The sequence below is a fragment of the Scyliorhinus torazame genome, chromosome 10 (assembly GCF_047496885.1).
Source record: "Scyliorhinus torazame isolate Kashiwa2021f chromosome 10, sScyTor2.1, whole genome shotgun sequence".
Lineage (NCBI taxonomy): Eukaryota > Metazoa > Chordata > Chondrichthyes > Carcharhiniformes > Scyliorhinidae > Scyliorhinus > Scyliorhinus torazame.
The window spans coordinates 51,028,065-51,049,762 of record NC_092716.1 but is presented as its reverse complement, the minus strand read 5'-3'; the positions used below and the strand labels follow the sequence as shown (position 1 = coordinate 51,049,762).

The following is a 21,698-nucleotide window of genomic DNA, read 5'->3' as shown; positions in this document are numbered from 1 at the left end:
GTGTCAGTGACTGCTCAAAACTGTACTTTCGTACTCTAGAAACAATTATTCTCAACATGAAAAATGCACGTGTCCCTTCAAATGTCACGCAGAAACTGCATTCAAGAGTTTTTGCGGTAGTTTATATAGTTCAAAAATTAACAACTTGGCTTAAGAAAATAATCAGGACCACACACTAACATTGCTACCTCAACTATTCACCCCAATATCTTTCACAAAACAAAACATACTGTTTACACCAGTCAAGACACAGAGGAGTGATCCCAACTTAATTAGTGCAGGAAATATGATCAGACCAGCTTCTTAGTGATCGATCGCCTTCAGTTAAAAAAAAAAGGGGTAAGGATTTTGGGTGGTAATTTGCCAAAACCAAGCAGCAGCAGTTCACCACAACGTTCATAAATATAGAGAAATGTAACAATAGGCAATAGTCCACTTTCGTGCCAATCATGAGACCAATGCAGGCATACTGATCAAAACCAGAAAAGCTGCTTTCATCAACATGTTTTCAACACTTTTCTTATTGCAACATATGATCAGGACTGGTAGGCATTCAGATGCAAAGCTCGGGTCTAGATGAGAAAGACAGAAAATTCTAAACCGAACATTATTTACTGAATAAAGTTAGGAGTCAGTCTCATTGATGTATTTAAATCATTCTGGATTTTACAGACTGACATTTAAAATCAAAATTATTTATGTAAGTTTGCAACAGCTACTAATATAGGGCGGCATGGTGGTTAGCACTGCTGCCTCAGTGCCAGGGACCGGGTTCAATTCCAACATTGCGTGGCTGTCTGTGTCAAGTTTGTACATTTTGCCCATGTCTGCGTGGGTTTCCTCCGGGTGCTCTAATTTCCTCCCATAGTCCAAAGATGTGCAAGTTAGGTGGATTGGCCATTCTAAACTGTCCCTTAGTGTCCAAAAGGTTAGGTAGGGTTATGGGGATAGGGCATGGAAGTGGGGTGCTCCTTCAGAGGATCGGTGTAGATACGATGGGCCGACTGGCCTCTTTCTGCATTGCAGGGATTTCATGATTTAGATCATACCCCACAAAAATAATCCCAAGACGATTCACAGGAACATTGTAAAGCAAACATTTGTCACTCCGCCAACTGAGGTAGTATTGGGACAGATGACCAAAAGATTCATCAAGGAGGAAGCTTTAAATGAGAGCTCGAGAGATGGAACTGTTTGGTAGGGAATTCCAGAGGTTAGGTCTCGGCAGTTGTAGGCACAGCTCCCAATTGTGAATTAGAAGTATAGAATCCCTACAGGGCAGAAGGAGGCTATTCAGCCCATCGAGTCTGAACCAACATTCTGTAGCGAGTGGGAATTGCGGTGGGTTTCCCGGCGCTCGGCCTGGCAACACTATTCAACGTTAATTGGTCCACTTAATGAGGCCTCACAGGCTTCCTGCCCCGAATGCCGGCTCGCCAGCTGATTCGCCAGGACCGCCCTCGCCAGCCCCCCACTAAAATGCCGAGCAGCGCTTAGGCTGCACTTGCACAGCCAGCTCGCAACAATGGCGCCAAGGAGACCGGCCCCAAGATTCGGGGATGCTGACCTGGGAAGGCACCTGGACACAGTGGAGGCCAGGAAGGATGCCCTGTTCCCCCGGGAGTCCCGCAGGGTGAACCACAATGCAACCGGTGCTGCCTGGGATGAGGTGGCGGCAGCAGTCAGCTCGGGCAGTGTGACCAGGAGGACTGGCCTCCAGTGTCGGAAGGGCAACAACCTATACCAGGCAGCCAGTAGACACCAACGTCCCACCCCCACAAGGGAGAATTCCCCCCCAGGAGAGCCCCAACCCTCCATCCATCCCCCTCTACCCACCCCTTCAACCCTCCCTCCACCTTTACAGGACTCCCCCCCCAAAAAAACTGTGAACCACGCGTGTGGCTAACGATGCCTTCTCTGTGTCTCCTCAGGAAAACTTCTCGCATAATCGGCAGGAGAGAGCCCAGACTGGTGCTGGGGTGTCAGACTTGAGACTCCTCACCTCCTTCGAGAAGCGGGCCCTGGAGGTGACTGGAATTGACAGGGCAGTCACCAACGCGGAGGCTGGCGGACGCCCTAGAGGTGAGGGACCACCGGGCTCCACCCAGAGGCCTGTCAAACGTGAGTAGTGATTGCTTTACTGACTGCCTTACTTACTCTCCCAATGAGCACATGTCCATTCTCCCTCAGGTCCAGCAGCCGACGCCCATCCCAGGCGGCCCCTTCTCCTGACTCCGGGGAGAACACCTTCGAGGAGAGCTCCGAGGATGCAACTGTTATAGTCGAGGCACAGGTGCAGATTCACACACCTCGGTGGGAAATGTTAGTGGTCAGGCTTCAGGGGCACAATCTGGTGAGCACCACACTGCTGCTGATGTACACATCAGCAGAAGGCAGGAACCCCCAGGCAAGACAGCAGTCGGAGGTCTGCTGGATCCCTGGACCCAGCCTGATGTTGAGCCTCTTTGGCACAGAGTGACCTGGAGCTGATGGGGAGCGGTCGGGGCGTTCAGAGGGAGGCACGGTACCACAGTGGCTAGCACTGCTGCTTCACAGCGCCAGGATCCCAGTTTCGATTTCCGGCTTGGGTCACTGAATGTGCGGAGTCTGCACGTTCTCCCGGTGTCTGCGTGGGTTTCCTCCGGGTGCTCCGGTTTCCTCCCACAAGTCCCGAAAGACATGTTGTTAGGTAATTTGGACATTCTGAATTTTCCCTCTGCGTCCCCGAACAGGTACCGCCGGAATGTGGCGACTAGGGGCTTTTCACAGTAACTTCATTGCAGTGTTAATGTAAGCCTACTTGTGACAATAAAGATTATTATTATAATATAGATGTCAGCGTCAATCCAGCAGATCCATAGCCGATTGGAGGAGTCCCAGTGGCTATGGGTGCATGAGAAGGCGCCAACAATGAGTGGTACTGAGGCCAACACTGCTAGGGTGGTGACCGCAGTGGAAAGTCTGGTGCACAACGTCGGCACCATGAGTGAAGGTGTCCAAGGCGTCGCGCAGTCATTGACGGCCATGGCCGAGGGTCTTGGCAGTATGTGTGCCTTACGGATGTCACCAAGTACCAGGCCGATCTTGATAGGGTTCTGTGGGACATGTCCCGCTCCCAGATGGAACGGCTGAGGCGTTGTGGAGCTTGTCCCAGTCGCAGGTGGACATGGCTGAAGCACTGCAAAGCATGGCCCGGTCACTGGGGGATGTGTCCCAGTCACTGAGGAGCATCGTCGAGGGCGGCGACACAATGGTGCGGACCATGGAGAACTACCAGGGCTGGCAGAGCCAGATGGTGCCGGGGCCCGAACCAGCTGCTCCTCCGTCCCAAGGTGAACCTCAGACCCCTATGGGCACCGACTGGGCGAAGGGGGCGCTGAGTGCCAACTCGGACCCGTTGCATGGGGCGGCGATGGGAGCCACCAGCACTCCTGAGTTCCACCCCTGAGGCCACATCTCGGGGTCAGCACATGGGACAGGACGGCATGGCTGTGCATGTGCTGTCGAGAAGTGAGCCAGGAACTTCTGGCCCCAGAGCATGCCCGCCAGGGGCATCGAAGGCCACAGGAGGTAAGCAGTTGGGTTCCTCAACCTCGGATGTGCATCCTGGAGGAACAGCAAGGCGTAGTAGTAGAGCTAGGAGGACCAGGCACGGTTCCCTGCTATTCACCGGCCTCGTTACGCCTGTGCGAGAGTGATGAGGCCGGAAGATCACGCCCATAGTGTGAAAGATGAAGGAATTTTGAATGTCATGAAAAGGACGAGTCATTTACAACTTAAATTTCTTGATTTTCTGTGCCGGAATCGACATTGCCCCATGATTAACACCAGTTTCTGGGCACAAATTGGCAAGAAATTCAGGGCCAAGGAACCAGGTTAACTGTGAAGCCAGTCTACAGCTATATGCAGAATAAAGTTCATTCAGATAGAGACTGCGGAAATTATTTGTCAACTAGGACCTGTTAAATAAATTTCTCTCAATTTCAGATTGAGGTGTCAGGGTAGGTGGGAAAATTCAAACAAAATGGAGCCGAACCCTTTAGACAACAATGGAAATTTTTCAGACTGTTTTATTCTTTTGAAATGTTCTCTCATGTTCCTTAAAGAAAATCAGTTGTGCAGCACTCCAGATACTATGCACAAGAGCGGTGTCACAATTCAAATGCTCCGGTCACTAAACATGGTCAGACTGTCAAACTGCCAGCGTGAGAGGAGCATCAGTCACTTCCAAGAAGGCATCTTCTGAAGAAAATGCAGAAAACCTCGTATATGAAACAGCATAAACTAGAACTATCTGGCTTTCTATTTAATGTTCACAGCAACAAAGGAAAAAAGTGCAAAGCTAAAATAATGTGACCCTTCAATGAGACAAGAACAATAGCTTCTATTTAACACCAACTGGAAACTCGCCAGTGAGAGGATCCACCGCCTGGCAACACCCCAGTGAGGATCCACCTCCTGGAAACTCCCTAGTGAGAACATCCACCGCCTGCAAACTCCCCAGTGAGAGGATCCACCTCATGGAAACTCCCCAGTGAGAGGATCCATCGCCTGGAAACTCCCCGGTGAGAGGATCCATCGCCTTGAAACTCCCCAGTGAGAGGATCCACCTCCTGGAAACTCCCCTGTGAGAGGATCCATTGCCTGGAAACTCCCTAGTGAGAGGATCCACCGCCTGGAAACTCCCCGGTGAGAGGATCCATCGCCTGGAAACTCCCCGGTGAGAACATCCACCTCCTGGGAACTCCCCGGTGAGAACATCCACCTCCTGGAAACTCCCCGGTGAGAACATCCACCGCCTGGAAACTCCCCAGTGAGAGGATCCACCGCCTGGAAACTCCCCAGTGAGAACATCCACCTCCTGCAAACTCCCCAGTGAGAGGATCCACCGCCTGGAAACTCCCCAGTGAGAGGATCCACCGCCTGGAAACTCCCCAGTGAGAGGATCCACCGCCTGGAAACTCCCCAGTGAGAGGATCCACCGACTGGAAACTCCCCAGTGAGAGGATCCACCGCCTGGTAACTCCCCAGTGAGAGGATCCACTGCCTGAAAACTCTCCAGTGAGAGGATCCACCTCCTGGAAACTCCCCAGTGAGAGGATCCACTGTTTGGAAACTCCTCAGTGAGAACATCCACTGCCTGGATACTCCCCAGTGAGAACATCCGCCTCCTGGAAACTCCCCAGTGAGAGGATCCACCTCCTAGAAACTCCCCAGTGAGAGGATCCACCACCTGGAAACTCCCCAGTGAGAACATCCACCTCCTGGAAACTCCCCAGTGAGAGGATCCACCTCCTAGAAACTCCCCAGTGAGAACATCCACCACCTGGAAACTCCCCAGTGAGAACATCCACCTCCTGGAAACTCCCCGGTGAGAGGATCCACCTCCTAGAAACTCCCCAGTGAGAACATCCACCACCTGGAAACTCCCCAGTGAGAACATCCACCTCCTGGAAACTCCCCAGTGAGAACATCCACCGCCTGGAAACCCCCCAGTGAGAACATCCACCTCCTGGAAACTCCCCAGTGAGAGGATCCACCGCCTGGAAGCTTCCCAGTGAGAACATCCACCTCCTGGAAACTTCCCAGTGAGAACATCCACCACCTGGAAACTCCCCGGTGAGAGGATCCACCTTCTGGAAACTCCCCAGTGAGAACATCCACCACCTGGAAACTCCCCAGTGAGAACATCCACCTCCTGGAAACTCCCCAGTGAGAACATCCACTGCCTGGAAACCCCCCAGTGAGAACATCCACCTCCTGGAAACTCCCCAGTGAGAACATCCACCGCCTGGAACCCCCAGTGAGAACATCCACCTCCTGGAAACTCCCCAGTGAGAACATCCACCTCCTGGAAACTCCCCAGTGAGAACATCCACTGCCTGGAAACCCCCCAGTGAGAACATCCACCTCCTGGAAACTCTCCAGTGAGAGGATCCACCGCCTGGAACCCCCAGTGAGAACATCCACCTCCTGGAAACTCCCCAGTGAGAACATCCACCTCCTGGAAACTCTCCAGTGAGAGGATCCACCGCCTGGAAGCTTCCCAGTGAGAACATCCACCTCCTGGAAACTTCCCAGTGAGAACATCCACCTCCTGGAAACTTCCCAGTGAGAACATTCACCTCCTGGAAACTTCCCAGTGAGAACATCCACCTCCTGGAAACTCCCCTGTGAGAAGATCCACCTCCTGCAGGGTCAAGATCCACCTTCTGGAAATTCCTGTCACTGTGAGGTCCAGCTCCTGCAGAGCAGAGATTCATATAGTTGATGCTCTACCCACCCACTGCTGCACGTGTTCCAGGATCTCGGGTAACTGGAGGCTTCCATCTCTGATCTTCATATAATGCCCCAGGCCTTAAATCCTGTGAGAGGATCCACTGCCTGGAAACTCCCCTGAGAGAGGATCCACTGCCTGGAAACTTCCCAATGAGAGGATCCACCGCCTGGAAACTCCCCAGTGAGAACATCCACCGCCTGGAAACTCCCCAGTGAGAGCATCCACCTCCTGGAAACTCCCCAGTGAGAGGATCCACCTCCTGGAGACTCCCCAGTGAGAGGATCCACCTCCTGGAAACTCCCCAGTGAGAGGATCCACCTCCTGGAAACTCCCCAGTGAGAGGATCCACCTCCTGGAAACTCCCCAGTGAGAGGATCCACCTCCTGGAAACTCCCCAGTGAGAGCGTCCACCTCCTGGAAACACCCCAGTGAGAGGATCCACCGCCTGGAAACTCCTGTCACTGTGAGGTCCAGCTCCTGCAGCGAGGAGATTCATATAGTTGATGCTCTACCCACCCAGTGCTGCACGTGTTCCAGGATCTCGGGTAACTGGAGGCTTCCATCTCTGATCTTCACATGGTGCCCCAGGCCTTAAATCCTGTGAGAGGATCCACCTCCTGGAAACTCCCCAGTGAGGGGATCCACATCTTGGAAACTCCCCAGTGAGAGCATCCACCTCCTGGAAACTCCCCAGTGAGAGGATCCACCTCCTGGAGACTCCCCAGTGAGAGGATCCACCTCCTGGAAACTCCCCAGTGAGAGGATCCACCTCCTGGAAACTCCCCAGTGAGAGCATCCACCTCCTGGAAACTCCCCAGTGAGAGGATCCACCGCCTGGAAACTCCCCAGTGAGAGGATCCACCGCCTGGAAACTCCCCAGTGAGAGGATCCACCTCCTGGAAACTCCCCAGTGAGAGGATCCACCTCCTGGAAACTCCCCAGTGAGAGGATCCACCTCCTGGAAACTCCCCAGTGAGAGGATCCACCTCCTGGAAACTCCCCAGTGAGAGCGTCCACCTCCTGGAAACACCCCAGTGAGAGGATCCACCGCCTGGAAACTTCCCAGTGAGAGGATCCACCTCCTGGAAACTCTCCAGGGAGAACATCCACCACCTGGAAACCCCCCAGTGAGAACATCCACCTCCTGGAAACTCCCCAGTGAGAACATCCACCACCTGGAAACTCCCCAGTGAGAGGATCCACCACCTGGAAACTCCCCAGAGAGAGGATCCATCACCTGGAAACTCCCCAGAGAGAGGATCCACCACCTGCAAACTCCCCAGTGAGAGGATCCACCTCCTGCAGGGTCAAGATCCACCTTCTGGAAACTCCTGTCACGGTGAGGGCCAGCACCTGCAGCGAGGTGATTCATATAGTTGATGCTCTACCCACCCACTGCTGCACGTGTTCCGGGATCTCAGGTAACTAGAGGCTTCCATCTCGGATCTCCATATGATGCCCCAGGCCTTAAATCCTGACAAGTGCGTGCCACGTTGGTCCTGACTCGGTGTGAAATCCTGCTGGCAGTATGGATAATTGGACAGTGGGGGTAATTCTGGTCGAGTCTTATTCTGCATTCAATTAACAGGATGAAAAATTGTTTCACGCCGGTCAAGAGTGGCCCACAATGATAGGCACGATTGGACCCTCCCACAGTAATTTCATGCAAGTGGAAAACTGATTTTTCAGCTCCCACCACATTGCCTGCTTGTACCTCCCCCCACCACTCCATTTAACCCCACTGCAGGGGCAGGAGGGCGCTGGACAATTCCACCCTCAGAAAACACAAACTATATTTGCATCTTCCTTTATCAAATATCAGCAACACTAAGTAGTGTCAAAGTAGGCTTAAAATGTTTATAATCCCTCTAATCTTAAATAGTGCTATGGTAGTTTCAGAACATTCCGTTCAGGCTTAGAAAGCTAAAACAATTTTTATTCAACAAACAAAAAAATGCAGCACACAATCAATTATAGTACATTACAAATATAAATACCCGGCATTCCCCATTCACCTGGTTTCACAACTGTATCTGTATCTGACCATCAATTGTAGTTAGCAGATACGTTTTTGCTGTGAGCTCAGAAAAAGTGGAGTTGATTCTTTAGCTTATTCTGATGGTATGCATTTAGATAAATTCCATTTAGCTTTAAAACTTAATTCACTGCAGTTGTCCATGATTGAGGTCAGAGTTTACAAATAGCAAGTTTCAGCAAGCTCTGTGATGTCCTGCTTGCAGTTGAGGTTTAATTTTCTTACATAGGTCTCAATGGAAAACATACTCACAAGCATCTCATACACAAAAAAGTCAATTCTGAGACAAGCCTAATAATTTTCTTGTTAAATTATGTAATTTTAAATGCCTATTATAATCTTGTCATAAGTGCTCAGATTAGTGGAGAAATCAAGTCAGGCAAAGGTTTCCAAATAACATTTGGAATAATTTTGTTGATCTTACTCAATTTGTTTACAGGTGGCCAATTTTTGTTTATTTTACGGAGGACACATGTAGATGCTGTCTGACCTACTTATTGGTTCCACGATTTTCTGTTTTGCTTTAATTTTTAGCATCTGCAGTGTCCTGGTTTTCGCACAATTTAAATGTAACTAGCCAAAGTTAATATAGCCATAAAAATTCACCACGGCCAACTTCAAATTCTCAATTACTAAGATAAGACGAAAACCGGGTTACAATTTTTTTAAATGCAGAAAATAGTACTAAACAATCAGGCGACACTTCCTTACATATTTAATTTTTCACACCACCCAAAACATCATATTTGCTATTCTCCCAAAGCATTTGTTTTCTATTTTGGTTCTGCCACAAAAACATTTGAAGTCATGAAGTTCAATAGGCTTCTGTAATGTACATTTGCCTTTCCATTATATCTCAGAATTATCCAAATTGCAGTGCATTGGCTGCATTTTCAGTTAAATGTAGAAAAGTCATATTTTTGAAGTTATTGCATAGGAAAATGTGCCGCTTCGAACAGGGACTTTGATACTATTATAATCCCTGCTGGGACCTTTAAGATCTGAAGAGTAATTGGAAATCCCCGTTATTTACGGAAGGGATGAAGTTACAAGATTTCACAGTCCAAAATAAATGAGTTTTACTACACAAGTCTCAAGAAAAGCAAACACAACTAAATAAATACTTTGAATCGAAAACCACAATAAAATGCAAACATGAACTTTAGACTAAAATTCTTAACTGAACCTCTCCCTTTTTATTTTGACTTCCTCCAGAAAGTCTTTGGTACTTATCAGATCGGTGAAGGTTATCTAGTTTCTTGGGACAAACTCCAAACTTTTAACAGCTCCCCTGCAGGGTTTGGGGCTTTTCAACCAAAGTCTCTTGGTTCCTGCGCAGTGATTTTAACAAGAAATTTGGAACACCTCCAGTTTCTAATAAATCTATTCCGGTCCAGATGTTCGGCACACTTGACAAATTATTTTCCACTGCCTTCTGAACTTGGACACCACAAACTTGGCTGCTTTCAGCTCCAACCTCAAAGACCTCCTGGCCTCTCTCAGCTGAACTGTTCGTCGCTGGGAGCCAAACTTACAGATAAACCCTGCACAAAAGGGCAGTTCACTGTAACCAATCTCTGTGGCAATAGGGTGTATCCAGGATGCTCCAAATAGTAATTTATATTTATTAGTTCAACTTCAAAACCAACCCTCTTTAGCCTGAGGTCTCCATGGATAATTAACCTCTCTAACAAAGACAGGACATTGTAGCTCAGCCACTCTGACTCTGGTTTTCCTGCTAAATGAGCCCACATGTCATTCTAAAGCTCTCTTTCTTCTACTCTGACCTTATTAAATAAACACAGGTTACCTTTGAACTGCCATTATTTGTGGTGATCTGGCAATCTCCAAAGTACAGAATTTTAATTACATCACCCATTCAAATTTAACCTCCCCAAACCAAAGTTCTCTCTAAAATATTAGCATAAACCATGAAACCATAAACCAAGGTAGTTATGACAATACTTCAATATGTCTTTACAATACCAAAAGTCTCTGAAAGGCAACTATAATTTCAACCAGTTATTTTCTGTGTAGATTTGCTTTCTCTTACTATTTGGCTACGTGTTAACCTTCAGCTGGCATTGTGCAGTAATTTAGTTCACGTATTACAATTGCCAACACCATTGACTGGGCTTTAATCGGTTCTTTTCCCCTTCTCTTCTTTCACACCCACCCAAGTGTGAAATATGTTAAAAATGAGAAAGAAATGGGGAACAGTTGAAGGTGTATAACATGGGCTAAATGAAAAAAAAATGTTTCAGTTACCTGTTAAGGTTGCAAAGTCCAGCATCAGCCTGCATAAAATTATGCCGTAGATTAATATGTGTGATATCTTGACTGAAAAACAGGTACTCAGGAAGTTCCTCAAGGCTGTAACATGACAGATCAACTGTACCAATTCGCTGAGATACAACCTGTAAATAAACCATTAATTAGTTTGTACTATAAAGGTCGAGCAGTAATTAAAGTAGGAAATGGGGCTGGTTTAGCACACCGGGCTAAATCGCTGGCTTTTAAAACAGACCAAGGCAGGCCAGCAGCACGGTTCAATTCCCATACCAGCCTCCCCGAACAGGCGCCGGAATGTGGCGACTAGGGGCTTTTCACAGTAACTTCATTGAAGCCTACTTGTGACAATAAGCGATTTTCATTTCATTTTCAAATTGTATTGATGGCAGTTATTAAAATAAAAACACGTGGAAATCTTTAAAAAATACCTGTCAGCGATTTTAAGATGGCTTGAATTTTTAAAATGTCATGTAATTTCTGGTATAAGTTATACTTTGGCATGACACCTTCCCTTCTAAAAGCCTAATAGATATTCATAGACAGAATGAGCCCTCTGGTAATTTGCATCTAACTTGCACATCTTTGGACCGTGGGAGGAAACTCGGAGCACCAGAGCAAACCCATGCAGACACGGGGAGAATGTGCAAACTCCACAGACAGTCACTTGAGGCCAGAATCGAACCCGGGTCTCCGGCACTATAAGGCAGCAGTGCTAACAACTGTGCCACCGTGTTGCGCCGAGTCATTCTCAGCTCTTGAATTCAACTCTTTGGTCCATGTTTGGAGCAAGGGAGTAATGAAGTCTGGAGCTGAGCGGTTTTGGTAGAACCCAAATTTAGCAGGGTGAATAGGTTATTGCTGCTACTTTGTCGACAGTTCCTTAAATCACTTTCCAGACAATTGAGAATAGACTAATAGGATGGTAATTGGTTAGATTGGATTTGGTTTCCACAAGCAAATTACTTCTGTGAAAGCAGTTCAACAACAAAAGATAGATAAACAAACTTAAATTGAATGCAAAATTGTAAGAGAAGTGACAAATGTGTTGGGATAAAAAGAATAATAACCAAATGGAACTGCCTTGCAGAAAGAAAAAGCTAATTTTACACAGTGTTTAGTGAGCTATTAGGGCTGTTGGTTTCCAACACCCAGGTATTATTGGGCAGCCGGAGACAAATTCATCTTGCCAAAATAGGCACGGCATGCAGAGATGAGGGATTAAAAAAAGACACAATAAATTATGTCTTCCAAGCCATGAATCTTTGCAAATTCAACTAGTTAGTAGTTTCTACCAATGCAAAAATATCTACCAATGCAAAAGTCAGATATCCTGGTGGAGAGTATGCTGGCCCAGGAGATGGCCATTGTTGTTGTAGAATATGTCTACACATAATTCAGAGTTGAACCATGCAAAATGGTAAAAGAATTGACAAGCATGAGAAATAGTTTTCGGTACCAAATGAATATCACAATTTCACAATTATCCTGGGTTCACTCTAAGCAGAGGGCAAACATTGAGAAACAAAATGGTATTTATGCTCCAACAGTGAAGATAGGTAGAATTAAGAGAAACTAGAACTGGACATGATATTAGGAAAAATCTTCAGAGTGGCTTCCAAGTGACCCAAGTGCGAAAAGTTAATCCATCTAAATCAAACAAATTGTAGATTTCAATGACTCAGAGAGATTAAAGAGGGAGCATTGTAAAAGCCTTAAAAGTCAAAAAGTTCAAACTTGTTTCAATATACTAGCAATTCATACTAATTATTTCCCCATTCATTTAACTTCTAAATTCTAGAATTGTGAAAGACACATTAGCTTTCACTGGAAAATAAATGTACTTTTCTGAGGGGAAGACCAAGTTTATGTATCACAACTTAAATACTATTGTTTCCTATGATTAACACAAAGTTGTTGTTTTTTTCATTTCAAGATCAGAACACTGCGTATTATTTCCTATTAAATATATAATATTGTGTAAGTTGTTTCCATGACACAGCATGATTCACCTTGGATGCCTGTCTGAGCCACCGCAGGTATTCTGGGTATGAATCAAAGGTGATATAGTACGTTTGTCCCTGTTGTCCAGCAGAACTGAACATGAGGCAGCATTGTCGTCTCTTTACTTCTTCCACCTATAAAAATATTTTCAAAACCTTAAATTTCACTATTTTCAGGAAAAACGTACAGTAACATTTTTCTTAAAATCTAGCATACAATCTTTAACGCACCAGTTCTCTAAAACTGAAAATAAAAATCCACCCAGCCAAGACCAGCGGATAAAATATGTGGTTTTCTGGTCTGTATGGCTGAGCTACATAGAGATTCACTCAGCTCAACCACCAAGGAGCCATGGTATTATTTTAATTCTGAAAGATATAGGCATAAACCGAGTCCTTGAGCAAAACCAAGGGACTTTGAATGGTGCAAGTCATTTTCTTCCACAGGTACCCTTGGATCAGCTGAATATACATATGCTTATGCTCACAAATATTCCTCCCATTCTCCATTCATCAGATCACATGAAAGGGAAGTAGACTATCTAGTCCTTCGGGCCTGCTCAGACATTCAATATGATCATGGCTGATCTGATTGTGGCACCAAGTCTAATTTCCCACCCACTCCCCATATTAAGTCTGGGACTTTGCAAGGAACATTTTCCTGACCGCCCTGATAGCACCTGTCACCTCCTGTGTTGGAGGCAGTGCTGTCAGTGGGATGGAGCACTGTAAAAGTGATTGTGATGTGAGGTGCTGCGGAGGGTGAATGCCTCGACTACATGTGCGTGATTGGGATTGCTGCAGCTGAAGGTAGTGTATAGGGCGCACCTTGCAAAATCAAGGATGAGCCGGCTGTTCGAGAAGGTGGAGGGTGTCTGAGAGCGATGAAGGAGGGGCCCTGCGAACCATGTTCATATGTTTACGTCCTGTGCGAAGCTGGGAAGGTTTTGGAGGACGGTGTTCAGTACAATCTCGGGAGTCTTACACGGTGTGGAGCCCAGTACCCTGGAAGCCATATTCAGGGTAAAAGCCTTAAAAGTCAAAAAGTTCAAACTTGTTTCAATATACTAGCAATTCATTCTAATTATTTCCCCATTCATTTAACTTCTAAATTCTAGAATTGTGAAAGACACATTAGCTTTCACTGGAAAATAAATGTACTTTTCTGAGGGGAAGACCAAGTTTATGTATCACAACTTAAATACTATTGTTTCCTATGATTAACACAAAGTTGTTGTTTTTTTCATTTCAAGATCAGAACACTGCATATTCTACATGTGCGTGATTGGGACTGCTGCAGCTGAAGGTAGTGTATAGGGCGCACCTTGCAAAATCAAGGATGAGCCGGCTGTTCGAGAAGGTGGAGGGTGTCTGAGAGCGATGAAGGAGGGGCCCTGCGAACCATGTTCATATGTTTACGTCCTGTGCGAAGCTGGGAAGGTTTTGGAGGACGGTGTTCAGTACAATCTCGGGAGTCTTACACGGTGTGGAGCCCAGTACCCTGGAAGCCATATTCAGGGTGTCGGACAGGCCAGACTGCAGGCGGGTGCACGGGCGGATGTTTTAGCCTTAGCCTCGCTGATTGCTCACGGGTCTTGTTGGGGTGGAGTTTTTGACTCTGGAGAAGGTGAAACTCACGCTTGGGGAAATCACTCTGGAGAAGGTGAAACTCACGCTGGGCGGGGGGGGGGTTGTTCGGGGTCGTTTTGTAATGTAAAATTGTTGAAAGATATTCTATAAGTATATTAAGGGGAAGAGGTTAACCAGGGAAAGAGTAGGGCTCAGTATGGACAAGGATGGCAGTCTTGTGTTTGGAGCCGGAGGACATCAATAAGGTGTTAAACTAGTACTTCACATTGGTCTTCACTCGGGAGAAGGAGGATGTAGCACAGAATTAGAGGAGAGGGAATGCGAGGTTCATGAGCAGTTAAACAAGGGTATGTGAGAAATGACAGTAAGATTAATTATGGGCATAATGTATGGTATTCCAATTTGATAAACCCCACAGGAATTACAATTGCTTAAAATCAAGCTACAGTTGGAATGCTCAAGTAGTTTCAAATTGAGATGGAATTTCATTTATCAGATGCTACTTACCAGCTTAGTGTTTTAAACACTATGAACTAATGTAGATCTCACAGTTTGTAATTGATCCAGTGGGCATTCATTGTTGAAATTCCAACATAGTCTAGTACAGCAGTTATGTACATTTTTCCCAAATGAACACAAACCAGCACTGTACCCGGGCCGCCTGTGGGTCACGCACGAAGACCAACATCATTATTTTGAGACGCCCGATGAGGCATTGGACTATGCAAAAAGAAAAGGACTGGTGGGAGCTTGAGAACTTTTGGACTCAGTGACAATATGTTGGCTTATATTGGGCCCTTTTTCTTTGTCTGTTTTTTTTCTGGTTTTTTTTTTTGTTCATCTCCTCTCCCCCTTAGAATGTTGGTTGGGCTTCAGTTGGGGGGTGCTTTATTTCTTTCTCTTTCTATTGTTAAAATTGACTATGTTTTTTCGTATTGCTTTGTATTAGTCTTCTTTTTGGAACTCGGTTTAGGGGAGGGGGGAGAATCGATTTTCCATTTTGTTTTTGGTTCTTTCTTTTTGGGGTAGATGTTGGTAATGTTCCTCTTGTATTTTATTTTGGGTGATTATACTGTTGGGCATTTTGGTGGGATGGAGACGTGCCTGTCTGGGTTTCGGTGGGTGGTGCTTTTGTTCTTTGTATTTTCTTACTGCTGGGTGTTTGTTTGGGGATTGTTGGATGAGGGAACTGGTTTACAGGAGCGGGGGGAGGGGAGCGAGGGTGGGAGACTTATTGGCGCCAGATCCGTGCAGATTTAGGCAGCCGAGAGCCAAGGAATTTTCTTTCTTCTCCCACGTTCACAAGGCGTATTCCCGGATAGATTTCTTTGTTGTGGGCAGGGCCCTGTTGGCGGGGGTGGTGGACACGGGCTATTCGGCGATTACGATCTCGGACCATGCTCCGCACTGGGTAGACCTGCAGGTCAGTATGGATAGCAAGCAGCGCCCGCAATGGAGATTGGGTGTGGGGCTGTTGGCGGACAAAGTGGTCTGCGAGAGGTTGAGGAAGTGCATGCTGAACTACCTGTAGGTAAACGACACGGGGGAGGTCTCAGCAGCGGTGGTCTGGGAAGCGCTGAAGGCGCGTGAGAGATGACTTGCTGCTGTTATGTCTCAGACCCAATGGAGGGGATGGGGGAAATTATGGGAATCCTAGGGGAATTCGGCCGGTTATCGGGTTACAAGCTTAATATGGGGAAGAGCAAGTTGTTTGTGGTTCAGGCGAGAGGTCAGGAGAGGCGACTAGGGGGACTCCCGTTCAGAGTGGTAGGGGACAGTTTTAGGTACTTGGGTATTCAGGTGGCGAGGGATTGGGACAGGCTACACAAATTGAACCTGGCCCGGTTGGTGGACCAGATGAAGGAAGATTTCCGGAGATGGGATGCGCTCCAATTGTCTCTGGCGGGTAGGGTAAAAATGACGGTCCTCCTGAGGTTTCTCTTTGTTTTCCAGTGCCTCCCCATCTTCATCCTGCGGTACTTTTTTAAGCGGATTAATAAGATTATTGTGGGCTGTGTGTGGGGAGGGTAAGCCCCCATGGGTGAAGAGGGCAATGCACAAGCAGAATTGGGGAGATGGTGGACTGGCGCTGCCGAATTTCAGTAATTATTACTGGGCAGCTAACATAGCGATGGTGAGGAGGTGGCTGGGGGGGGGGGGGGGGGGGGAGAGAGAAGAGAGAGAGAGAGCCGGCGTGGTTACGCATGGAGGCGGCCTCGTGTAAGGGCACAAGTTTAGGGGCACTGGTGACGGCGCCCCTGCCGTTCCTGCCGGCACGGTACTCCACCAGTCCGGTGGTGGTGGTGGCCCTGAGAGTCTGGGGGCAGTGGAGGAGACATGTGGGAGCAGAGGAGGTATCGGTGTGGTCCCCAATCTGCGACAATCATAGGTTTGGCCCGGGGAGGACGGATGGGGTGTTCCGTATTTGGCAGAGAGTGGGGATAGAGAGGATGGGGGACTTGTTCTTGGAAGGTAGCTTCCCGAGTACGAGGGCGCTGGAGGAGACGTTTGCACTGGCTGGAGGGAATGATCTCTGATATTTACAGGTACAGGACGTTTTGCGGAGGCAGGTACCAACCATCCCACTCCTGCCGCTAAGGGGGATTCAGGATAGGGTGGTTTCTAGTGGATGGATAGGAGAGGGGAGCGTCTTGGACATATATATAAAGAGCTTATGGGTTCAGAGGAGACGCAGACCGAGGAGCTGAAGCAAAAGTGGGAGGAGGAGCTGGGGGGAAGAGATGGAGGAGGGTCTTTGGACAGACACGCTAGGAAGGGTGAGGCCACACTTGGAATAGTGTGTGCAGTTTTGGTCTCCTTCTCTGAGGAAGGATGTTCTTGCTCTCGAGGGAGTGCAGCGAAGGTTTACCAGACTGATTCCAGGGATGGCGGGACTGCCATATGAGGAGAGATTGACTAGTTTGGGATTGTTCTCGCTGGAGTTCAGAAGAATGAGGGGGGGATCTCAAAGAGACTTATAAAATTCTAACAGGACTAGACAGGGTAGATGCAGGGAAGATGTTACCAATGATGGGTGTGACCAGAACCAGGGGTCACAGTCTGAGGATTCAAGGTAAACCATTTCGGACAGAGATAAGGAGACATTTCTTCACCCAAAGAGTGGTGAGCCTGTGGAATTCATCACCACAGGAAGTAGTTGATGCTAAAACTTTGAATATATTCTAGAGGCGGCTGGATATAGCACATGGGGAGAATGCGATCAAAGGCTATGGGGAGAAAGCAGGATTAAGCTACTGAGTTGGATGATCAGCCATGATCGTGATGAATAGCGGAGCAGGCTCAAATGGCCTCCCCCTGCTCCTATCGTCTACGTATCTATTTCTTCAATGTGTCTTTTTTACCCCGATCCCCAGGAGTTCCACTGAGTGCAGCATTAATTTTGATACCAGCTGCTTAATTTAGTTTCTCTGGCAGTCAGTCAGCTCTAATCTTGCTTCCCATAACAGATACATAATAGAGTCTATGACGAGTTGGTATGAATAAAATGTTGAACACTTAAATTGATTTTTGCGATGTTGGGTTCAGGTTTTAGAGTAAGACAGAATCAAGATTGCATTGTAGCTAGCCTTGATCCTTTCTTTCCCTCCAATGCCAAAGACTGCAGTTTGTAACTTCAGCTACACATTTGTGTACTGCGTTCTCAGATTTGCATTGCTTATTTGCCTACTTCAAACAAACCTCCCATTAACTTTCAATTGAAACTCCAATGATAGCAGCATCGCAGTTTCTGGTTGACTTTTCAGAACGTCTGATCCTGGATCAGAATTTTCATGGATTCGGTCTATCCTCTCCTCATAAGGTGACAAAACATCTCCCATCAAGATCAGTAATGTAGCTTGCTTGCTACTTAGTCTATTTATGTAAGAATATGAGGATAATACATGTATCTTGATGACCACATGTATAGGAAGTGTCTCTAGCTGCTTAAGTTTAGACTCAGGCTTTTTGAACTTGAGGAGTAGCTAGAGTTACTGCGGAGCATCAGCGAGGCTGTGCGTTTCTCAGATTGTGGATTGGTTCTCCGGAACCCCAGTCGTGTGCTTCTCTGTGATGTGCTGTTCGCTGGCAGCGGGATTCTATACTCCCACCGCTTGTCAACGGGATTTCCCATTGAAGCCACCCCATGCTGTTAAGTAATGGGTTAAGAGACATTTCAATTAGTTGTCTCATTTATGTTAAGTATCCAATAATTGACACTGATATGTAAAGAGGCTTCAGGTGGCCTTTGTGTCAGGTGATGCGAAGATATAGTTTTGTGCAGTCTGTTAAAGAGAAATAAAGGTGTTTGTAAAAGGAGCAGTACCGTTGACTCTTTATACAACAGCAGCTAAATGTCTAACAAATGCTGCCTGGTAACCCGCGGGCAGGGGTACACTGATAGCGTGAAAAGTGTATCGCAACTGCTGGAGAATTCTGGCCTTTATGCTCCAAGAAGAGTCTACTCCACAGGCAGATGGAGATTAGGATAATAGATGTGTGGCAATCTGGAAAGGTAGGAAGAGGAAGGAAATGTAGGAGCTGTCTCAAACCAGTACTCTTACTGGACACTGCTCAGAGAGATAACACCTTGAAGGAGTGTAGTCTAAAACAGTTTGACATAGGGAGTGAAGACGTATTGGAGGTTCTGGCAGGTTTAAAAGTGCACAAATCCCCAAGTCCAGATGAGTAGTATCCAAGACTGCTGTGGGAGTTAAGGGAGAAAATGACAGGGCCTTTGATCCAAATTTTTAATTCCTCTCTGGCCACAGGGGAGGTGGCAGAGGATTGGAGGACAGGTAATGTGGTTCGAGAAGGGTGGTAGAGACAAACCAGGGAATTACAGACTAGCGAGTCTCACATCAGTGGAAGGAAAACTACTGGAAAAAATTCTGAAGGAGAAAACTAATCACCACTTGGTGAAGCAAGGTTTAATCAGGAATAATCAGCATGGCTTTGTCAGAGGGAAGTCATGCCTGATGAATTTGGTTGAATTTTTCAAGGTGGTGAACGGGTGTGTAGATGAGGATTGTGGAATACTAAATCTAAGCTTATCACAATGTAATTATTCGTAAACACCATACCAGACTACACCTGCTGTAAGATGTATAAACTACATCATACCAGCTCCTTCAGAATAGACATGATTTCTTACCTTGCCTCCAGTAAGAGGCAGTACGTGCATTTTTCCCATCTGGCACTCCTTCACGGAAGACACAATTAGGCAGGTACCACAGAGAATGACTTGACGTTCTGACCACTTGTGGAGCTGAGTTTTGCCTTTCCGAACACTAAACACACCAGAGAGAAGGATCCGATCTAGTTGTTCTATGCTGCTTGGCTTCCCTGAGGAGACAACAGAAAAACTTACTGAATACCGTACAAAATTCTAACGTGAACCATTTAGAAAATGAAGCACATTGCTAATCTAAAAGCAAAATAAAAACTGATGGAAGCCCTAATTAATGGTACATGGATCTCAATTCTTTTTAACACGAGATTAAATAACCTGAAAGAAATTGAAATACAAATAACCGGTGAACTGTAAAGCAGAAATTTTAAAAGACCAAAAAATCCTAGAAACCTAAAATAAAAGGGATTATACTCACTAACATCTCATGAGTATTTAATATTCACCGCCTGTCTTTAGAGATATTAAAGGTATTGTGATATTGTCAGAGTCAGGCTGCTGTGGGTCAAACTATAATGGAATGCATAAAGATTGGCACCCCAGTGCAGTAACGTTTTAAGAAATCCAACTCAACATCAGAGAAGGTCCATCTCTAGAAGTAGAGAGCTGTGGTGTAATTCTACTTTATTATTGTTTAAAAACAGGCACCACAATAACCAATTTAGTATTATGGAAGCCAATGACAGATTTCGGGCCATCACTAAATTATGCTTTGTTTTAAAGCGTGATACTGGTGGTTGCCCAAGATGATTTCCAGGTGTTAAGCAGACTCTTAATAGAATTGTTGAAGGTTGCTCAGGAAAGGAACAAGAAGTGGCAGGAGTACTCTTCCTGGCTCCACAAAATAAATGGCCACCTTTGTGCTCCTCCAGATCACCACCTCAGAACTACTTCTGGGTTTTGGCACGGGGTAAAATTGGTACAGGGCAAAGCAGTGACAGACAACTTCAGAGCATCATGGGTGGGTCTGCTGCACAAGACGGGAGGAGGAAGAACAGCATGGCTATAGTGGTAGGGGATTGATTTGTGAGGAGAACAGACAGGTGTTTCTGCGGCCACAAGAGAGACTCCAGGATGGCATGTTACCTCCATGAGGCAACAGACAGTTATCATGGTACACATTGGTACTAACAATCCAGGCAGAAAAAGGGATGAGGTCCTGCATGCAGAATTTATAAGGCTAGGAAGTAGATTAGAAAAAACAGAACCCAGATGGTAATAATGTCTGGATTACTTCCGGTGCCATGTGTTTGTGAGTATAGAAATAGGCGGTAAGTCCAAATGAATACATGGCTGGAGAGATGGTACAGCCAAGAGCTTCTGATTTCTGGGACATTGGGACCGGTTTGGGGGACAGTGGGACCTATACAAGGCAGATGGATGGTAGTGTCGAAAGCAGGAGTGGGGGAGGGGAAGGTATCGGAAATCTATAAAGAGTTAATGGATTGGAAACGAGCCCCGGTCGGGGAGGTGAAGCGGAAGGAAGAGTAGGGTGGGGAGTTGGATCTGGGTTATGGGAGGACGCCCTGAGGAGAGTCAATGCATCCTCCTCGTGTGCCAGGTTAGCCTTATACAATTTAAGGTGGTCCACAGGGCGCACATGATTGTGGCCCAGATGAGCAGGTTTTTTGAAGGGGTGGAGGATAGGAGTGGGCGGTGGGCCTGCAAATCATGTCCACATGGTTTGGGCATGTCCAAAACTTAGAGGATTCTGGCAGGGGTTTGCTGATGTCATGTCAGAGGTACTGGCAGTAAGGGTGGTTCCGAGTCCATGGGGAGCTGGGTAAGATGGGGGCAGGTTGGGGAGTTGTTTATGTAAGCCATGTTGGCTGGGTTTTGTTGTTTGTTTGGTGGGTGGTTGCTTATTTTGCTAAAATTTATAATATAAACGCCTTAATAAAATATTTTTCAAAAAAAAAGACATAGTGGACAAAAAGACAAAGGGAATGTAAATGATGGTGATAATTGCTAAGAAGTGTGCTGATAGTGGCACATTAAGGGATCAGAATATGTTAATGGCAGAACAAAGGTAAGCAATGTGTCAAAGGGCAACCTGGAACAGAGAACAAATGGCCCTAGTGCGGTGGGGCGGCAAGGTAAAAACAAGTTGGAAAGCAGGATGAAAAAGAGAATGGAAAAATGAATCAACAGAAGAAATGAAAATGGGGTGAAGGTGGAAGAGTTCACAGTACGACAAAGGTTCACGGTATGACAAAGGGTCACAGCTTTGACAAAGGGTCATCTGGACTCGAAACACTAACTCTTTTTTCTCCCTACAAGTGCTGCCAGACCTGCTGAGATTTTCCAACATTT

General features: G+C 46.6%; 1 protein-coding gene across 2 annotated transcripts in view; it reads right to left on the bottom strand.

The window, feature by feature from the left end:
• phlpp2 (PH domain and leucine rich repeat protein phosphatase 2) overlaps positions 1 to 21,698 on the bottom strand; it is a 162,235-nt gene that overhangs the window by 76,006 nt on the left and 64,531 nt on the right. For both annotated transcript variants that reach the window (XM_072518092.1, XM_072518093.1), the window contains 3 exons: positions 19,350 to 19,540; positions 12,617 to 12,742; positions 10,584 to 10,732 (listed from right to left, as the gene is read on the bottom strand). In XM_072518092.1, coding sequence (XP_072374193.1) covers positions 10,584 to 10,732; positions 12,617 to 12,742; positions 19,350 to 19,540 — 466 coding nt within the window. The remainder of the gene's footprint in view (positions 1 to 10,583; positions 10,733 to 12,616; positions 12,743 to 19,349; positions 19,541 to 21,698) is intronic.